Source organism: Rattus norvegicus, chromosome 5 (assembly GCF_036323735.1).
Source record: "Rattus norvegicus strain BN/NHsdMcwi chromosome 5, GRCr8, whole genome shotgun sequence".
Lineage (NCBI taxonomy): Eukaryota > Metazoa > Chordata > Mammalia > Rodentia > Muridae > Rattus > Rattus norvegicus.
In genome coordinates, this window is record NC_086023.1 from 61,330,486 (window position 1) to 61,351,763 (window position 21,278).

General features: G+C 44.8%; 1 protein-coding gene across 2 annotated transcripts in view; it reads left to right on the forward strand.

Annotated features, from left to right (window-relative positions):
• The window catches only part of Ubap1 (ubiquitin-associated protein 1), a 40,428-nt gene that overhangs the window by 13,836 nt on the left and 5,314 nt on the right, over positions 1–21,278 (forward strand). For both annotated transcript variants that reach the window (XM_008763626.4, NM_001012190.1), the window contains exons 2-4: positions 4,932–4,972; positions 9,826–9,950; positions 17,220–18,143. In XM_008763626.4, coding sequence (XP_008761848.1) covers positions 4,939–4,972; positions 9,826–9,950; positions 17,220–18,143 — 1,083 coding nt within the window. In that variant the 5' untranslated portion in view covers positions 4,932–4,938. The remainder of the gene's footprint in view (positions 1–4,931; positions 4,973–9,825; positions 9,951–17,219; positions 18,144–21,278) is intronic.

Here is a 21,278-nt window from a genome sequence, read left to right on the forward strand (position 1 = left end):
CAACTACTAGATTCTTGGACTGCACATTCACAGCCTCCCATGTTGGGTTAGTTTGACTGTCAGTCATCACAATAAATTCCCTCAATATAGAGAGACATTCCATAAATTCTGTGACTCTAGAGAACCCTGACACAACACACACACACACACACACACACACACACACACACACACACACACACACACATATACACACACACACATTTTTTTCCCTTTTCTTTGAAACTTTTGGCTGGGCTTTCAGGTTGTGTGTTTCCTTTGGCTGGGCTTCAAGTTCAGGAGATGCCACTGGCTGGATTTTGTGATCAGGAGGACTGTCAGCAGGGCTCTGTAATCTTCTTTGGGTAAAGTGAACTATAGGCTGTATTTCATAGCTGAGCTGGCTGCGAACTGGGCTCTGCAATCACATGAGAGGGACTGTTGTGCCTGTGGTTGGGTGGGGTTATTGGCTGTAGTTTCTGGGTAGGGCTGTTGGCAGTGTTCCAGAGTTTGGTGGGGTTGTTGGCTGTCCTGGTCCAGTGGCTTTGGGACCAGATGGGATTGCAGGATGTACTCTGCAGTCGATACAACTATTTGGTGCTCAAGATGTTTGAGGTTTTAGATTCTTGGATTAGGGGTAATTGAGTGGTATAGTCTATGCAGATATCCTCAAATCCAGAAAACTTAGAAGTCTGAAACACTTCTGGCCCCAAACATATATTTCAGAGTCCTAGCCAGGCATAGCGGTGCATGTCTTGATGCATACATGTCTGAGAATATTTGTGTTTAAGAAGAGCTCAGTCAGCGTGTTGGTTGGCTGGTTCTGTTTCCGCCTTTGTTTTGTTTTTGAGACAGGATGGTCCTGTGTCCATCAGGCTGGGCTTGACTTCTGCTTCAGCCTCAGGTGTGAGGTTTCTGATGTGCTCTGCAACTCCACTTACTGACTCTTTTTTGTTTGTTTGTTTTTGTTTTTTGAGATAAGGATTTCTCTTTGTAGCCCTGGCTGTCTTGGAACTTGAGAAATCTGTAGACCAGGCTGGCCTCGAAATCAAAGGTCCCTGCTTCTCTTGCCTCTGCCTCTTGTGTGCTGGGATTAAAGGCACGCCCCACCATGCTCTGCCCCCTTTTATTTTCTCTTTAATAATACTTGTAGCCTGGTTAGTTCACTGAGTCTTAAGAAATGTTCCAAACAGTGGAGGTGCTGGCGGCTGAGGGTGTGGTGGCTGAACGTGCCTTAATCCCAGCACTCTGGAGACAGAGGCAGGTGGATCTGTTAGAGGCCAGCCTGGTCTGCAAAGCTAGATCCAGGAGAGACATGGGGCACAGAGAAACCTTGTCTTGAAACAACAAAAAATAAGTATCAGTGTTTTGTCTTTGTGTGACTAGCTTGTGTATGTGTGAGCCCTTGAGGTCCTCATAATTTCATAGCATAATTTCACCATGCAATCTCCCTAATTCTGACCATGGGGTTTAAGAGACTGCTTTAAATTTAAGGGCTGGAGAGATGGCTCAGTGGTTAAGAGCTCTGACTACTCTTCCAGAGGTCCTGAGTTCAAATCCCAGCAACCACATGGTGGCTCACAACCATCTGTAAAGAGATCCGATGCCCTCTTCTGGTGTCTGAAGACAGCTACAGTGTACTTATATATAATAAATGAATAAATCTTAAAAAAAAAATTAAGGTGCAGGTCTAGCATGTGAAAGGCCCTGGGTTAAATTCTAGCACCTAATTCGCCTGACTCTCTAAGGAAAAAAAGGAAAAGGAAACCTTTCTGTAGAAGCACTTATTTCTGATGTTTTGACTCTGCTACGTTTTTAGTCTTGTTAAATTGACAAGACTGTTGCTGAACTCTGTCCTGTTGCTTCTACCTCCTGAGAAACTCAAATCACAGCCTCCTAGATGCTGAGTTCTGAGTCTCCTGTGGAGGGAAGTTGGTTCAGTTGTGTTCACTCAGGCTTGGTATGGTGGCATCTGGTGGCTGGAGGATGACTCCCATTACTTGGAACATTTGTACCCTCTTTCAGAGAACCCAAGTTCAGTTCCCAGCATCCACATCAGGGGGCTGTCAGACCCCCAGTAATTCAAGCTTCAGAGGATCTGATGCACTCTTCTGTACACATGTGGCATATAAAAGACAAAAGTAGTGTTCTGATAGGGTGTGGCGGTATTCACCTAATTTCTGCAGATTAGGAGGCAGGAGAATTGAACATTTAAAGCTATCCAGAGTCATAGCACTAGACTAGCTCAGAGAGACCTTACCTCAAAAACAAACAAAACCATCCCAACCAGAAAGGCAGGAGATAAGATTCCAATTCCCCAGTGCTTGCTTAGCACAGGGAGAGGTGTGTTCTTCTCATAATTCCTGTCTGTGGAGTTTATGAGTGGTCATGTTCTTTCTGTACGGGGGCAGTTCATGCCTGAGCTCTTCATAGGTTGTACCCTGTATAGTTAAGGGAGACCTCTAAGCTGTCCCTGTCTTGTCCCTGAGTGCTTGGGTATTCTTTTGTACCAGAGATCACTGGGTTCTTCTTCATTCATTTTTCTTGTTCTAAGGTGAAAGCCTTTGATTATTTACACATCACTGTGTTTCTTTTTAGTTTTTCTACTAGGGTTAAATGATTGATACATGTGGTGATACACACTCATGTGGAAAACCTAGAAACAGAGGAAAATGCCTGAAGCCTGGCCATAATCCTTGCACCCAGTGTTGTAAGAGTGTCTGTCTGTCTTTGTTTCTAGAGCATATTGATCTCTTTCAAAAATGTCAGAGCTCATCAGATCTTCTTCTGCATGATGGATGATTTAGACTTTCCATTTTAGTTCTCCATAGAACAGTGGTGGAAAGATTTGAACAAGCAGTGTTCTGGACGAACTGAAAGAAGAAAGTAACACACACAACACATAAAGAGCTTGCTGGGTGCTGACAAGCACAGCAGGAGTCAGTGTGCTTGCTGTGTGCTGTGTGTGCCTTTCCAATTGGCTTTCCATCTTCACACAGCTTGTGAACAGTGATAGACTGAAAATAGTGTCTGGCTAATTAGTAGACTAAGAAAGACTAGCATTCAGGCCTCATAAACAGTCTTCATAGACATGTTTTTAACTTACAAAATCAAGATTCTAATACTGTCACATTCAAATAAAACCTACGGTTTGTGTGTAGAGGTATACCAGGGTAGTGTTAGGCCGAGTGCTCAAGGATGATTTCTTTTTCTTTGGCAAGTTAACTTCAGTCCAGCCTTTAGTGATTCTGCCTTCATGCTAGGCAGTTTGTAAATCAATTCTTTAAGAGCTGGGGCTGTACCTTAGTTGGTGGAGTGCTTGCCTACCAGATATGGCTCACCTCCTAGCTCCTCGAAAACTTGGCATGGTCACAGGTCTGTCATCCCAGCACTAAAGTGGAGGCAGTGGGATCAGGACGTCAGGGCCATCCTCAGCTATACATAGTAGTTTTTGCTAGCTTAGTCTACATAAGACCGGATTTAAAAAACATTTTTTCAAATTACAATAAACTTTGGGCTGGGCATGTTGGTACACACCTTTAATCCTAGCACTTGGGGGGCAGAGGCCGGTGGATCTCTGAGTTTGAGGCCAGTCTGATCTACAGAGTGAGTTCAAGCCAGCCAGAGGTACTACCTCAGAAATAAGTAAGCTAGTAAGTAAATAGTAACCTCATCTGAGATGATTATTGTGTATCTGCTAGAGGAAAATAGTTTCCTGCCTTCTGGGTTTCAAGGCTAGTGATATTATGAAAAGTAAGTGAACAAAATTAGATTAATAAAGGTTTCCTTTGGGGTTGGGGATTTAGCTCAGTGGTAGAGCGCTTGCCTAGCAAGCGCAAGGCCCTGGGTTCGGTCCCCAGCTCCAGAAAAACAAAACAAAACAAAACAAAACAAAACAAAACAAAACAAAAATAAAGGTTTCCTTTTTTTCTTCCTTTTCCTTCCTACTCTGTTTTTCTTTTCTCCCCTCTTCTCTTCCTCTCTGTCTCCCCCTCTTCCTTTCATGTAATTCAGGTTGGCTTCTAAACTGTAATCCTCCTGCCTTGGCCACCCAAGTACCGGGGTGGCAGGCATTTCAGCACATTTGGCTTAGGTAATGGCGTAACTGTGTGTAACTTGGTTGTAGTAGACAGGGTCACTTACTGTGAGCATTTAATAGGAGATACAATGTTTTCCTTTACCCTAGTCACATGCTGTAAAAGGTGTGCAGCCTCTGTTCCACAGTCATGGGCCAGTCAGAGATCTACACTGGCTTAACTAAAGTAAAACAAAGTTCAGGGTTACACATTTGCTATTTACATCAGGAAGCTCAGCTTAGTAATAGTGTTTTTTTTTTTTTTTTTTTTTTTTTTTTTTAATGACAGGCAGAGTCATTGATTGGTGGCTGCCAGTATGTTATTACTCCAGTATTTCCTCAGAACCTGCAGGTTTAAGAAATATTTAAATTTCCTTTTAGAATTTTTTGGTTTCGAGGTAGAAATGCTTCTATTTAGGCTAGCCTGAAACTCATGTGTAGCCTAGGCTGGCCTCAAATTCTCTGTGGTCGTTCTACCTCTGTGTCCCATTTATTAGTATACATATATGAGCCAACCTACCTAGCTTGACACTTCCTCCAGAAACCTCATTTCTTTGAGCTGGCTGATGCCACGCTCGACAGCCTTGGTTTGGTCCCTGGGCCACACATGATGGAAGAGAACACTGACTCCACAAAGTTGTTCTCTGACCTCCAGACAAGCATTGTGTAGGCAGCACGTGGGTATGTAACACAATAATAAAATGTAATTTTTAAAAACAGCGAACTTCTCGTATATTGGGCCTTCTTTTGGAGGACTGGGAATGGAAAGTGAAGGCTGGGTCCCGGAACAGGAGTACTCTGTTCTTGTCTGTATGTTTGCTGTTGTCTTGTTCATACTTTCAAGACAGTGCCTAAGAAGCTGTTCCTTCTTTTTCAGGTTCTAAATGGCTTCTAAGAAGTTGGGTACAGATTTTCATGGTAAGTGGTGTTAAATATCATGGTTTAAACTATGATTGATCAGAGGATTTGAGTTAATTTGGTATTATGCTGTTGTTTCTTTATACTGAGTGAAATAGGGTTGTAAAGAGCAGAGCATGTGCATCTCAGGGCCATCAGTAATTTAACAGTCTGTCTTCAAATGCATCTGTACCTAGAGCCCACACAGGCCTGCCTCCTCCTTCCTTCAGCATTATTCCTCTTCCTGTTCATGGCTGTAGTGCTCCTCATCTGTTTGGCTGACATTCTGAGCCTTTAGTTAATGATGTCTGTTTGATCCTGCATCACACCCCCCCCCACCCCCCCAAAAGCCGTTTCCTGTGAATCAGTCCTAGCATTACAGAGGTATCAGTAACGATTACACTGGTACACTGAACTAATAGTGTTGCTTGATCTTTCCCTCCTCTCTCCTCTTCCCCCTTCTCCGAGTGCTCCTGAGTGTTGGGATTAAAGGCATGTGCCATGATGCCCATCACCAACTAAATTTTATTATTTGTACTTGTAGAGAATTTAGATTCCTACATAGTTAAGATTAGACCATTTTGTCCTTTAGTAGGCACTTATCCAGAAGGATCCAGGCATTTCAGATTTTTGTACAGCCAACTTCCCATTTTAAAAACTGCATTAGGGGCTGGGAGAGCTGGCTCAGCAGTGGGGATAGTATATTAGTCATCCAGAGAGGTGGGCGTGGACCCCAGCAGCCACAACTGGAGTTCCATCTCCAGGGGAGTCGCTGCCTGTTTCCTTTGATACGTGCACCAACATGACATACGCAGAAGCTGGTGGCCTTTCAGAGTGGTGCACCATCGTGGCAGTGGTCCACTAGACGGCATGGCAGCATGTGCTGAGCAGCTCTTCTGAGTCACTCGGCTGTGTCAGACTGGTAAACAGTTGCTCCAGCTTTAGCTTGCTTACAAATGTTATGAAATGTCTTTGAAACTTTAAGTTGCCTCACATGCACATGCAAGTTGCTTAATACTGTGCTTGTTCCTGTGGTGTTCCTTCACTCAGACTGCAGTTTGCAGTCTGTAGCTCAGGTGGGAGATCTCCCAGATGCACTGCTGCTAAATAACCATGAAAGGATGTTGTCTAGCATTCAGTGACAGGAGAGGAGCACGTCTGATTTGTACACATCCAACTTTCTGTTTCTTTTTTCTTTGGATTGTTATTGTTGTTGAGACAAGGTCTTAGTATGTAGCCTTGGCTAGGCTAGGGCTTGCTGTGTAGACCAGGCTGGCCTGGAACTCACAGATCTACCTACTTCCTAAGTGCTGGGTTAAAGCTGTGCCACTACATGTTATTTATTTACTTCTTTAATCTGATGATGATGATGATGACGACGACGACGACGACGATGACAATGACAACGATGATGATGTGTGTGCCTGTATGTGCATGCCCATGGCATGAGTGGAAGTTAGTGAACAGCTTCTCTCCTTCCACTGCATGGGTTCAGGGAATTGTGGTAGCAAGGGTTTTTACCCATCAAGCCATACCTCTAGCCCTAACCTAACATTTTAAGTCAGTCAGTTAGCCAGCCAGTCTGTCTGTCTGTCTGCCTCTGTCTCTGTCTCCATCTGTTCCCCACACCCCGTGTGGTGTGTGTGTGTGTGTGTGTGTGTGTGTGTGTGTGTGTGTGTGTGTGTGTAGAGTCCATAGGTCAACATCAGATATCCTCCTTTGTTGCTTACTACCTAATTTTCTTTACACAGGGTCTCTCACTAAGACTGAGAGTAATGGATTTGCCTAGAGTTGCTGGCCAGTGAGAACTCAGGATCCTCCTGTCCCTGCTCCCCCAGCACTGTTATTTTTAGTGTGTACCACTATGTCTGGCTTTCCTAGAGATTTAAAACAAGTTCTCACGCCTGCACAGAAAGTGCTTTACTCACTGAGCCACCTTCCTAGTCCTTAAATTTTTCTAAAAATAACTTCTTAATATTTTTGCTAAGTTGTTGACCTGATGAATGAAGAGATCATGGATGCTGAGGGCTTTGCCTCTGAGTTTGTGTGCGTTGCAAATACTCTTAATTCTTAGAGAATTTCATGAAATGTAGGTTTACCATATTCATCCTCTACTCTTTTCTAGAACTCCCAGATCCATCTTCACCCCAAACTCTCAACTTTATGTCTTTAGAATAGCTGAGTCCAGTTTGTGCTGCTCATACACTCGTGGCTGTGGAGTACACTTGGTCTGCTAAGACGTCACTCTTACAGTTGATTCCTCCTCCAGAAGACAGCAGCTGCCCATAGCTCTGCTAGGCTGGGCTCACTAGCCCCTCTCCCTCCACACTAGAACGTTGACTGGCTTTTGCATGTTTCTAAAAGCAGTTAAGCTTTGTTCTGAGCCAGGCATGGTCCCAAATATCAGAACAGAGGCAAGAGAATTTCAGGTTAGAGACCAGTCTGTATGTGACAAAGATCCTGTTTCAAAAATGACAAAAAATTACCCTCTTAGCTGTTTTAGTATACAATATAATATTGTTAGTGCTATGCTGTATATATAGTATATGTAAAGAATTTATCTTAAAGATTATATATCAAAACTTTATCCACTTTAACTGTCATCTACTATGATACCTCCCTTCTTAGGGCACGCTAGCTAAATTCTAGAGAGGTTCTTTACCCTGAAGTTCTATTAAAAGATTTAAATACTTTTCCTGCTGATGATAAAACAGGCATTTTGTTGCTGTTTGTGAGCTGTAATTGGTTTATAATTTAATGTGGGAAAGGTAGCTATTACTGTAATTGTGATTTAGTTTATGTCATTCTTTGTTGGCCCGCCAAGATGCTGCTACTACTTTTGGGTGGTGATGGGGTACCTGATATATTTCTGTAACTTTGTTGAGAATCTGAAAATTTTGCATTTATCTTGTATGAATGCTCTTTTAAAAAACACTTTTATAATTGGGCATGTAAGTACATGCATATAACCCCAGAACTAGTAAAATGTATACAGGAGAGTAGTGAATTTATGGGTGTCTTGGGTTGCACAGCTGTTTTAGTGCTGTACCCAATCCCCCCAACCCCTCCCAAAAAAGGAAAAAAAATAGCAGGGTGTGGTGGTACATGCCTATAATTTCAGTACAGCAGAAAGGCAAATGGATTAGGAATTCAAGGCTAACCTGAGCTAATAGAACTGAGACCAGCCTGGGCTACATGAGATCCTGTCTAAAAACAAAAGTGGGGGGGGGGATGTTGGGTGGATGAAGAGGTCAGAGAGACGGCTCAGCAGTGAATGTGAGCACAGCAGCTGCTCTTAACAGAGGACCGACACAGCAACAGCCCACAACCTATTACAACTCACTTCCAGGGGATCGGATGCCCTCTTGTGGCCTCTGGTTACCAGGCAGACATGCGGTGCACTTAAACACTCACACATATCAAATAAATTCTGTTGTTGTTTTTGTTGTTGCTGTTGTTTGTTTTGTTTTTGAGATAGGATCTCACTACATAGCCTTGGCTGTCCTGGAACTCAACTCTGTTGGCCAGGCTGGCCTTAAGCTTGGCTCGTGGTTTTTGGCAGTACTGACTGGATTCCCGTGGTCTTGTCTGACTATGCTTTTCTTTCAGTGCAGCACTGCTTAGCTGTTTCCGTGTGGGGGACGGATGGGGTTGAGGCTGTAGCTCCATGGTTGAATGCTTCTCCTATCGGAGATATGGCCATGGTTTGATCTCCAGTACTGGGGGTGCAGTGGAAATCCACTTATTCTAGAGTGTAGTATTGTTTTTATTCTTTGTGTTAAAAAAAGGCGATCATTTCCCTGATCATTTAACCCCCAAAAAGAAAGAGAAGTTCATAGAGAACTTCAAGCCATGGATTCCTGTTGTGAGGAGCTCTCAGTGTATGAGTTCATTTAACTGTCTGAGACAGGGCAGACAGTGGTGTGGTTTTGAGGACACAAGTGACACACGCTGTAATCCCAGCCTTTTGAGGACGAGCTTGGATTGTGAACTCAATCCGGCAAGGGCTGGTACCAAGACTTTATCTTCCAAACAAACAGAACAACCCAAACAGAACTGATTTTGAGATTCCATCCTCAAATGAGACAGGATTATATTGACTGGGCTCCAAGAAGCATATGTTTTCTTGAATCAGTGGCATAGTATGTTAGAAGATAACAGATAGACTGTGCAGCCAAGTCAGAGTGAGTAGTGAGGTAAGTAATCATTTCTGCATGGTGCTGAGGTTGACCCTGGCCCAGTTGTAGGAGTGAAGGAGGGGCTCATGGTGCAAAGGAAGAGGAACATTTCAGATTAAGAAACAGCTGGGGTGGAACATTTTGAAGCAGATTTGAGCTTAACACCATTGCAGATGGAGGTCGCTGTGAGTTAGGGCAGTAGGTCAAAGGGAGGTGTTTGGAGATGTGGGGGGCTTTTGTAGCCTGCTGTGAGTACTTTGGGTATATATAATCCCCCCCCACTTCTTTCTTTCTTTCTTTTTTTTTTTTTTCTTCTTCTTTTTTTTTTTTTTTTTTTTTTTTTGAGATAGGGTTTCTCTCTATAACCCTGGCTGTCCTGGAACTCACCAGGCTGGGGCTGGCCTGGAATTTAGAGACTCTGCCTCCTCCTCCTGAGTGCTGGCATTAAAAGCGTATGCCACTACTGCCTGGTGTGTACTTTGTATTTTGTGTTGAGTAAAATTGAAAACAAACCCTAATGGGAAGTAGACTGAGTAGGAGTCTATAGCGGTTTCGGGTCAGAAGTAGGTGTAAGCTGTTGGAGAGGCACTCAAGTCTTGGGTGGTATAAATGAACGTGTGTCTACTAGCCTAATGATAGCAAAGTAAATTATTATTTGCTGATGTTTTCTGCTTTATTACTTTTTTTTTATTATAGGGACTTTCAGTTATCTTGATGATGTCCCATTTAAGATAGGAGACAAATTCAAAACACCAGCGAAAGTGGGTCTGCCTATTGGCTTCTCCTTGCCTGACTGCTTACAGGTTGTCAGAGAAATGCAGGTAAGTGGGGAATTTTGGTTACTATCAAGTGTATTAAAGACTTGATCTTAATTTATCTTGTGCTCCTGTTAATGCCTGCTTTACAGTGATACCTAGAGTTCCATTTACATGTTTTACACATGCATGGGTTTTGTTTAACATGCTTAATTACACTGTTTTCTGGGTTTCTGTGCCTGGTACTAAACAAACACAATTATCCATGTTGCTTGCTTTCCTCTTGCCTTTGTCGATGTCCTCATTGTCTGCTCAGTCAGCAGAGCAAGGCAGTGTTTGCTGTTGGCTGTGCCACACTTCATCTGGCCCATCTGAGTCTCCACTGCACAGCAGCCTCTGTAGTTGGCTTCGCTTGCACTGCTTTCCACATCACTTCTAGAATAATGATGTTAAGATTTTAACCTGATTCAAAATTTATAACTCAGTAATTATTATTAAATCAAGCATAGGGACATCAGGTTATAGCAGGGCACATTAGCCCATGTTCCAAGGCATCAGGAGTCTGTTGAATATAGTGTGTGCCTCACTGTACTTGGCTTTCCCCCTGATTTATCTACAAGGAACAGCTTTGACTGTACAGAAAGCTGTCAGTCCATTAGGACTGTGCCTCAGTGCTTTCCAGGGCTCTTTCTTAACTCTCCTCCGTAGAGATCAGTTATATATAATACACACACGCACACGCACACGCACACGCACACGCACACACGCACACACACACACGCGCACGCACACACGCACGCACGCACGCATGCACACACAGGCACAATTACATCTTGAAGGGAGCAAAAAGCTGAGTGCTAGCTCCTTTGGTGTGTGCTTGCTTGCTTATTTCCTTATTTGTTTGCTTGTTTGTTCATTTACTTATTTATCTTTAGTCAACTGCCTGCCTTTGGGAGATGAGGACCGAGGAGAGTGACGTCATCATGTCCTCCGGGTGCTCAGAGCTTAAGGTGATGGAAGACAAAAGAGCACAGTGCGCTCACACTGCCTCCTGTGATGGCAGAGGGTGCAACTACAGTGTGGAAGGAAAGGCTTGTCTCTAGGGAAGGCGGGTGTCAGTGTGCACTTCCTTAGTATTTCGTCTTCCACAGTCTGTTCTGAACGTCACATGCTTTGTTTTAACAGCTCAGTTCTCCCTTTCAAGCTATACGCGTTAGTGGATTTTGTGTTTTGAGCCAGGGTCTCTTTGTGTAGTCTTGGAGCTACTATGTAGACCAGGCTGACCTCAAATTCACAAAGATCTGCCTGCCTCTGCCTCCTGAGTCCTAGGATTGAAAATGTGGCCACCACTGCTCATTCTGAGTTTTAAATATAATATATTCATATTTTGTCAACCTCATGCTATGTAATTCTTGAACATTTATTTTATTTTCTCAATTCTTTAAGAAACCTGTGGCCTTTGTGACAATTGTAGTTAATTTAAGATTTTGTAAAGGAACCCTAGGCCAGTGGCCTCACTCTGGAGACTCCCAGGTTAGCAGCTCTGTCCATTCATCCCAGAAGGCTCACAACCATCCTGCTCTGTGGTTTAAGCTGTGCCTTGGTCGGCCTGAGCAGCATTAGTTCAGAATTAGGCTTTGTTGATATGAAAGTTGCTGTTAGACATACAAGGTCGGTCTCTCTCTCTCTCTCTCTCTCTCTCTCTCTCTCTCTCTCTCTCCTTCTGAGTGCCTCTCTTTCACCTAACTCAACATCTTTAATAATGTTCAGCTCTGTTTTAAGAAAGGGAAGGACAGAAAGAAGGAAGAAAAGTTGCTGCTACCCGGAATAGCAGTTCCAGCCTTTGGAACAAGATGTATATAGATTAGATTTCTTGTCCCTGGACCCAAGTGAGTGCAAGAGAGAAGAGTGCTTTGAAAAAGGACAGTTTACTTTTCCCTTGCTTTTTGATACTTGTCATACACTGACCCAAACGAAGAGCCAGTACTTTTAGACCAGTGGGCCATTATCATATTACTCTTGTGTGGCTATGCCATATTTTGTGTATTCTTCAAATGACTGACATTTAGGTAATTTTACTTTTGACTGTTCTTACCAGTATTGTTGTGAAGATTTACATGCAGGCTTTCCCCTCGGTCTCCGTTCTTCATTCATTCTGTCTTTGTACAAAGGCAGAACTGCCGAGCTAACCATAACTACGTTCAGAGGAACCATCAAACGATATTCCAAAGTGGCTGGCTCTGTCATTAGCCTTTCCACTAGCACTGCAGGTGTATCCCAGTTTCTGTACGTCTTGTCAAATTGTGATACTAACTGTCTTTTTCACTATGTATTTCTTTGTGGGTGAGTAGTTGTATCCTTGGCTTTAATTTGCATTTTCCTAATGATGCTGAGAATCTTAAGTAGTTTTAAATACTGGATTGATATTCTTTTCAGTAGATTTTATTTCCCTGGTTCCATCTTCCTGATTTTTTTTATTGGTGATAATGAATTGTCATTACCTTTCTGTATTCAGTCCTGGTAATAATATGACTTAAAAACATCTAGAGTGGGGTTGGGGATTTGGTAGAGTGCTTGCCTAGGAAGCGCAAGGCCCTGGGTTCAGTCCCCAGCTCCGGAAAAAAAAGAAAAAGAAAAAAAAAAAAAAACATCTAGAGCTGGGCTGGAGAGATGACTCAGTGGTTAAGATCACTGACTGCTCTTCCAGAGGTCCTGAGTTCAATTCCCAGCAACCACATGGTGGCTCACAACCATCTGTAATGAGATCTGATGCCCTCTTCTGGTGTGTCTGAAGACAGTGAGAGTGTGCTCACATATAATAAATAAATAAATAAATTTTTTAAAAAAAATCTAGAGCTGGAGATGTAGCTCAATGATAGCATGTGTGCTCTGCAGGCATGCAGTCCTGAGTTTATCTATGTTCCTGAGCAGGCACACACACACACACACACACACACACACACACACACACACACACACAGGAACACACACACACACACACAGGAACACACACACACACAGAGAGAGAGGGAGAGAGAGACTCTCTCTCTCCCTCTCTCTCTCTCTCTCCCTCTCTCTCTCTCTCTCTCTCTCTCTCAGAAAAATAACACTAAGAAGTATGATTCTTGCTAGGAGCAGACACACATGCTGTGGTCCCATAGGCTTGGAAGCTGAGGCAGGAGGATCACTTTCATTTAGGAGTTTGAGGTTACCCTAGCAACACAGAGAAGCCCTGGTATCATTTACCTCTCAGTTGCTGGTAGACTTCCTGGGAGAAATAACGTAAGGGAGGAAGGTTATTTGGGTCATGATTTGGAGAAGATCATGGATGGAGAAGGCATGGTGATGGGATTAGCTTCTGTCTGCTGCAGCTCGAATGTGAGGTGATTAGTCACAGTGAGAAGTCAGATAGGGGTAGTGCTCCAGAGAAACACCTCAGTCCCCCAGCTCCCTGGCTCCACTCTGTGAGTCAAACCCCACCTCCTATAAGTTTGACAACCTCTCAAATCAGGGACATTAGCTGGGGACACTTCACATTCAGACCTTCATTTTCTATTCCTGGGGTCCATAGGCTTATGGCCTGGAATCTGGGCTGGGCTGTCCCCCAGTGACCTCCTTTCCTCCAACCAGACCCACCAACTAGAGGTCCTACAGCTTCTTCAAGCAGCCCGCTTGCTGCGGATCAGGTGTTAGTTACACACAAATTGTAGCCTCGAAGGCCTAAAGCTCCTGCCTACACCTTGTTTCTCATTCCTCGGTGACCTCACTGATGTAGTCAGAAATCTTGTTCTAAGTGTCACGTTTTTGCCACCTTCCATTTGCCAGGTAACTCTCTTGGCCATCAAGAAGCACTGATAAACACACAGGACTATGCTCAGAGCTCTCACTAACCTCACAGAGGAGTGCTGGGCTCTAATACGCCTGTGGACACCACTTATAGGACTTTTTGTTTTTAAATTTCCACTATGTAGCCTTGGTTGGGCTGGAATTCATTTTGTAGAAGAGGCTGACCTAGAACCCAGAGAGCTCTTCCTATCCGTCTCTCTGCCTTCTGACTGCTAGTTTCGATTCTTGAGACAGTGGCTCACACATCTCATCCTGTTCTCTAACTCATGTGTAGTTGAGGACGATCAGATCTTCCTGTCACCGCCTCACAGATGCTGAGATTACAGTAGTGAGCTGCTACTGCTTTAAATGTCCTGCTTTCCAGTTATGACAACTAACCAATGGGCCTTTAATCCCCACACTCAGGAGGCAGAGGCAGAGGCACATGTATCTCTGAGTTCAAACTAGTCGGGTCTACATGGTGAGTTCCAGGGCAGCCAGGGCTACAGAGAAGACAGGAGTCCATCAACATGAGTCAGTAAACTTAAAAGCATTTAGAGAAACCGCCAAATTTTACCACACTACTCAGAATGTCAGATTTAGATTTTATTTTAGAAACATGAGTGATGCCTGCATGCATATGTACATGTATGTGGAGCACATACCCTGCTTGTTATCTATAGAGGCCAGAAGAGAGTGTCAGCTCTTTGAAGAAGAGGTAAGGATATTTGCTGGGTAGTGGTGGCTGCCTTGCCTTTAATCCCAGCAGCACTCAGGAGGCAGAAGCAGGCAGATTTCTGAGTTCAAGGCCAGCCCGGTGCATGTTGGGAACAGTGCTTGGGTTCTTTGCAAGAGTAACAATACTCTTAACTGCTGAGCCATCTTCCAGCCCCAAAGCTAAGATTATTTATTTCTAGAATGCAACTATTCTTGCATTGTACTTGACTATAGACAAACCAAACTATGGAGAAGAAAGCTGTGGCTAAGGGGAGACCCCTGGTGAGTTGATAATCCTTTTCTCTACTCCATATTGTATGTACACTTGTCCTCTGTCTGTCTGTCTGTCTGTCTGTCTGTCTGTCTGTCTGTCTCTTTCTGACAGTCTCTACCTGACTGTCCTCAAGCTCCCAACAGAGGTTGACGTTGAACTCTGATATTCCTATCTCTGCTGGATTATAGGCCTGCACCACCGGGACTGGATTACGGAGTTAGTGCTCGGGGTCAAATCTAGTGTCCTGTTTGTGAAACAAGCTTTCCCTATCACCTGAGCGCAAAAAACCTTTTCTCTATTTTCTACATATTCTACATTACTTTGATAATTAAAAAAAAAAAACACAGACAGGTCCAGGAATGTAGCTGAGTTTGTAGAGTGTTTGCCTATATGGATTGGGTGTGATGTCAGAAACCGGTAATCTCAGACAGGGGAGGTGAAGGCAGGGGGATCTTTGGCTGTTTTGTGAGAGGTCAGCCTAGGCTACATGCAACTCTCTCTCAACAATAGCAGCAGCAACAACAAACACCCCCCCCCCCCAAAAATCTTATTTAAGAGTGATTTAGAAAACAAGCTATTTCTAAGTATTCTTAGAATAAATATTTGACAAACTGGTGTTTATGGGCAGTAGGAAGTTGGCTTATTAGCGGTTGGTTTTTCTCTGAGCGAGGTGCACTCCTGTAATCTCAACACTTAGGGGAGTGAGGCTAAGACTGAGCTACACAATAAGTTTGCATAGTCTAGACTCCTCCGACGGATCTGTGCAATTTAATATTGATCATCACAGGATGTAGCATTATTGAAGAGACAAGGCTCTGGGGATGTCTGTGAGGGGTTATCTAAGTAACTGAGGTGGGAAGACCTGCCCTGGATGTGTGGCTGGTACCATTCCATGTGCTGGGTTCTGAACTGAATAAAAACGATAGAGCCTGCTGATACTGGCGTTTGCCTCTGCCTCCTCTCTGCTGCCTGAAGCTGCTGCCCCTGTGCCCTCAGACTGAGCCCACAGTCTCCCTCCTTAACTTAGGTCTGTTTCTCACAGCAATGAGAGAAGCAACTGTTACACTGTCAACAGACTAAAAAGACAACAGTTAGGTCTCTCCAGTTAGAAGCTCTGTAGAGCCTATGGCTGTTTCCTCTCTTTTGTCCATGGTGCCTCACCCCAGCTCCCACTGCCACTTCTACAGAGCTCAGCCACAGGAGTGGGGACATGAATTCTCAGTGGCTCTGTTTTTTTCTTCCTTTTCTACACTGACTTAAACTTCTCCCAAGTCCTCTCTCTTTACCGTGCTGGCTTGAACACTCATGCGTACATCAGTCAGCTCCGCTCTGATGGGTGAGTGCCAGGGCCTTTGTCTTCCTCTCTCTGTGTAAGGTTTGCTGTATAATGCTGTAGGTAAAGTTGGCCTACATGTTACAGCTTCATTAGGAAACTACGAAGTTTGTTTATTTTAAATAGGGTTTCCTAGAGCCCCGCTGCCCTTGAGCTCCTGATCCTCCTCCTGCTTCCAGCTCCCAAATACTGGAATAGTGTTTCATCCTTAGCGTGTATAGATTGCCAGTATCCAGAACCGTCATATCTTCTGCCACTGAGTGTCTTCCAGTCTCTTGTCTAGGCTTCTCACTCCTCAAATTATGATCCATATTCATCTGAGTACTGATGCTGCTTCCATGACTTAAGTGTGTCTTTCTTGTGTCAGGCTATGCTAACCTTGTACCAATTTTAACCAGTGTATTGCTGAACTGAGCACCAGGTTTTTACTCAGTCTCCTCGAATTCTGACTGAAGTATATTCATTGCAGCCCAGTAGTGGATTGAGAGCGTGGAGCTGGCTTGCATCAGATCCAGTAGTTCTTGGCTTTGTGACTGTGGGCGTGATCCCTTGTAAAGTAGGGATAATGGTAATTACTAAGGGGTTTTAGGTAATGTGGAGAGCTAACCCATGAAAGATGCTCATGGACCTATCTATGGGAGAGCACTTCCTATGTGCAAGGCCCTGGGTTCGGGGTTCGGGTCTCCGGTTCTGCTAAAGCAAACAAAGCAAAACAGCAAGTTCTTTCATGGTACCCCAAACGTGCCCTCCAGGGTGAGTGCTGTCATTATTGAGTGAGCATAGGATCTCTGAAGGATATTGTCCTACATAATAGAGACCCAAGGAGGGTCTGTGGGGTTGCTGTCAATAGGAGGACACGTTTACACATTAAGTACATGTACTTGCATGTACGTACCAGTACGTGATAGAGGTGAGTGAGTGCCATACAAATGTATGAACAGAGGGGTCATCAGGATAGCGTCCTTGACGGTGGCTTACCCTATAGGCAAGAGAAGCAAAAGGTGTGGTCTGGTGTGCAGAGTTGATTTATACAGGGAGTCTGCGAGCACGACTTGGACTTTGGAAATCTCAGCTCCTCAGTGAGGCTGAGCTGAGTGCTGAGTGCTGCCTCCTGCACTTCCCAGTACAGGGCTGAGTGGGGAGGGCGAGCAGCCCCAGGCTCACATCTCTCTCTCTCTCTCTGCAGTATGACTTCTCCTTGGAAAAGAAAGCCATTGAGTGGGCTGAAGACATTAGACTAATCCAAGAAGCTCAGCAAGAAGCAGAGCGGAAGTCCGAGGAAGCAGAAGCTAAAGTGAATTCTAAGAGTGGTCCAGAGGGTGACAGCAAAGTGAGCTTCTCCAAGACTCACAGTCCAGCCACAATGCCGCCTCCTATTAACCCCATCCTTGCCAGCTTACAGCACAACAACATCCTCACTCCAACTCGGGTCAGCAGTAGTGCCACAAAGCAGAAAGTTCTCAGCCCACCCCACACGAAGGCAGATTTCAATCCTGCTGACTTTGAGTGTGAAGAGGACCCATTTGATAATCTGGAATTAAAAACCATTGACGAGAAGGAAGAGCTGAGAAACATTCTGGTAGGAACCACTGGACCCATAATGGCTCAGTTACTGGACAGTAACACACCCAGGGGAAACTCGGGCTCTGTGTTACAGGATGAGGAGGTCTTGGCATCCTTGGAGCAGGCAACTTTAGATTTCAAGCCTCTTCATAAACCCAATGGCTTTATTACCTTACCACAGTTGGGCAACTGTGAAAAGATGTCGCTGTCTTCCAAAGTGTCCCTACCCCCTATTCCTACAGTAAGCAATATCAAATCTCTGTCCTTCCCCAAACTTGACTCTGACGACAGCAGTCAGAAGACAGTCAGGCTTGCGAGCACTTTCCATAGCACATCCTGCCTCCGAAGTGGCGCATCCCGGAATTTCCTAAAGCCTTCCACCCAAAGCAGTGCCAGTGAGCTCAATGGGGACCATGCTCTTGGGCTTTCAGCTTTGAACTTGAACAGTGGCACAGAGGTGCCAGCACTGACGTCCTCCCAGATGCCTTCCCTGTCTATCTTGTCTGTGTGTACAGAAGAATCGTCACCTCCAAGTACATGTCCCACAGTAAGTTTTCAGTCGTAACCTACATTCCAAAGGGGTCTTCAGTGATCCATTTACCAATACACTTGCCTCCCACAAGGCTTAGTGTTTGATAGTGTATGGAGAATGGCTTTGTTTTCTGATATAACACAACCCTTGTGAGTTGTATTTCTCTGTCTAACCTTGGTTCCTTGAAGTGCTGTTATGTCTTAATAGGTTTTTGTTTTGTCTTGGTGGTTTCAATTGAGATGTCTCACTACATGGCCTAGAGCTCCTGTCTCCACCTCTTTTTTTTTTTTTTTTCTTTTTCGGAGCTGGGGACCGAACCCAGGGCCTTGTGTTTGCTAGGCAAGCGCTCTACCACTGAGCTAAATCCCCAACCTCCTGTCTCCACCTCTTGAGTGCTGGGATCATGCGTGTGCAGCCCTGTGCGGGCTGTTTAGTGTCTCTGTCACCCATCTTCTTTCCATCCGTGGGGATGGATGCTCCTTGGTACACGTTATACCCTGTCCTTTCCTAGCTTCCCCATTCTGCCTTTTTTTTTTTAAAAAACATGATGTGGCTCTATGGAACTAAGTTTCTTCAGACCACATGGTTTCTAGTAACTGTTAGAATCTGTGATTAAAGTCTGTAGACTGTAGTTGTGTGGCTCTTGTTTCTCCTGTCAGCAGTGTGCACCGGCAGTCTTGAGGCCAGGAGAGACCTGTACTGAGTGCTCTCACTGTTAATGTCTTAGGGCAAATGGGGGCAAAACAGGCGGTTTCTTTGTCACAGTGTAAGCTTAGTTCCTGATGTGGTTTTGCAGCCCCAGAACATGTTTCTGTATCCTGAGCCATAAATCTTAAAACAGAGAGAGGCTCATGCTACCCCCGCTCCTAGATGTTTTTAAATGATAGCGTGTGAGCAGCAGGTAAGGAGCTGAGTTGTATTGGTGCGAGACTACAGCAAGCACTGTTAGCCAGCGGAAGGGCGACACCCTGGCCTGCCTTACTAGCACACCATCCTGGCAGCAGCACTCTGCTGAATGGCTCCACTGTCAGAGAACTTGACCCTGGCCCAGGTAATTCGACAGACTGCTGAGCATCATTTTCTCTTCAGAGTGGGCTGGCTAGTTGCTGGGCTCTGGTCAGCACTGGATTCTTCTTTGTGACATGTTAGAATGCTTTGGTTAAATGAAAAGCATTCCTACCCTGGAAAGATAGGGATTGCCCAGCCAGTACTCAGCCTCATTTAGATGAACCCCAGAGAACAAAACCAGAGAACCCACCGTGAGCGCTTTCTCAATCAGAACAGCAACCATTGGCCATTGTTTGGCCAGCCTGACCTGACCTTCAGGGTCAAAAGAGGTTCGTCTCAGCGAACTCACTTTCAATTCATGAACAGCTGGAGTTCCAGTGTCCTTACGTCTGATCACGTCCCTTGGGAACAGAGCCTGGCTCCCTTCACAGTGTGAGGCTTGGGAGCCTCAGTGAGAGAAGCACATCTCCATGATGATCATGGTGCCCGAGGCCCCGAGTGGTGCACCCCTCAAATGGGAACCTCAGCAGAACTGTGCCTGGAACCAGGCTCTGGCTATCTCAGACGGCCTTTTTCTTTTCTTTTGAGACAGGGTTTCTCTATATAGCCCTGCTGTCTGTAGATTCTGTCGAACTTTATCTTTATATCTACCAAACTCACAGGGTTGGGGATTTAGCTCAGTGGTAGAGCGTTTGCCTACTAAGTGCAAGGTCCTGGGTTCAGTCCCCAGCTCCGGAAAAAGAAAAGAAAAGAAAAACAAAAAACCTCACAGATGTCTGCCTGCCTCTGCCTCTCTGCCTCTGCCTCTGCCTCTGCCTCTGCCTCTGCCTCTGCCTCTGCCTCTGCCTCTGCCTCTGCCTCTGCCTCTGCCTCTGCCTCTGCCTCTGCCTCTGCCTCTGCCTCTGCCTCTGCCTCTGCCTCTTGGGTGTGATCACCACTACCAGGCTAGATGGCTATTCAGTTTCATTATTCAGGTTTTGCTATCATGGTTTCCTGTTTATATAAAATAACATTAGAAGTTAAGGAACTCATCGGTCCTTTTGAGACTAGTCATGCAATGGGCCCTTATCCTTAGGTAGGGTGGAGCTGCCTCTCAGGCCTTTAGGGTCTTTGTTCAGCTTTTGAGTGAGGATCCTTATGCCCTGGGCTACTTATCCATTTTACATACTCACATTCGGGCTCCTTCCACTTGCAGTTTCTGCAGATCACTTCCCACAAGTCTCTGATTTCTAAACTTATTAATTATAGCCATTAAACAAACCATAGCACCTATTGATCTTTATATTTTCTTTTTGCCCCTTGGCTTTTGGAGACTCAGCCCTGGCTTGGCTGAAACCTGGGGGCAGGGGAGTTCTTCTTAAACCTCCTGAGTGCTAGTTATAAAGTTTCGCTATTAAATCGTTTCTAGCATTTAGAATCCTTTGGTTTTTAAGCCTTCCAATGTGTTTAGTATTTTATATATTGCCATTACTTAAAGTCATCGGTGTGGAGGTCAGACAACAACTTTGGAGCCTGGTCTCTCCTGCCACCTTTACTTGGCTTGGATGAGAGGTGCCTTCAACAGGTGAGCCACTGTGCCCCTTGGATTTTGGTGATCTCCATGCCCTCATTTCCCCAGTTGTTGGACTGTAGGTATCCATGCCATTGTGTCTGGTTCTTCAATAATGATTTATCCCTGTTCTCTCATAGCTGAGTGTGTTTGAGGCGGGCTCTCATTGTGTAGTTTGGTCTGTTCACTATGTAGCTAAGGCTATCCTTTACCTGTGTGTGCGCATGTGCTCATGTGGAGGACAGAGTATCACCAAGGATTTAACTCAGCCCCTCATCCTGTGTGGAAAGCCTTTACTAATTGAGTCATCTCTCCAGCCGTCCTTGATGTGCCTCAGCCTCCTGAATGCTGGGATTGCAGATGTACACCAAGATGAACTTGCTCCTTTTCTAATTTTGTTTCCTTGTTTCTTACACTCCATTGCTGAAATTTCTAACCCAGGTTGGCCTTGAACTTGATCCTGTGCTCTGCCTCCCGAGTGCTGGGATTACAGATTTGCTGGGGATCCAGCCCAGGGTTCTCTGCCTGCTAAGTACTTTGCTAACTTAGCTACAACTCTGTATATTTTTTTACGTTTCTATACATTAAAAAAA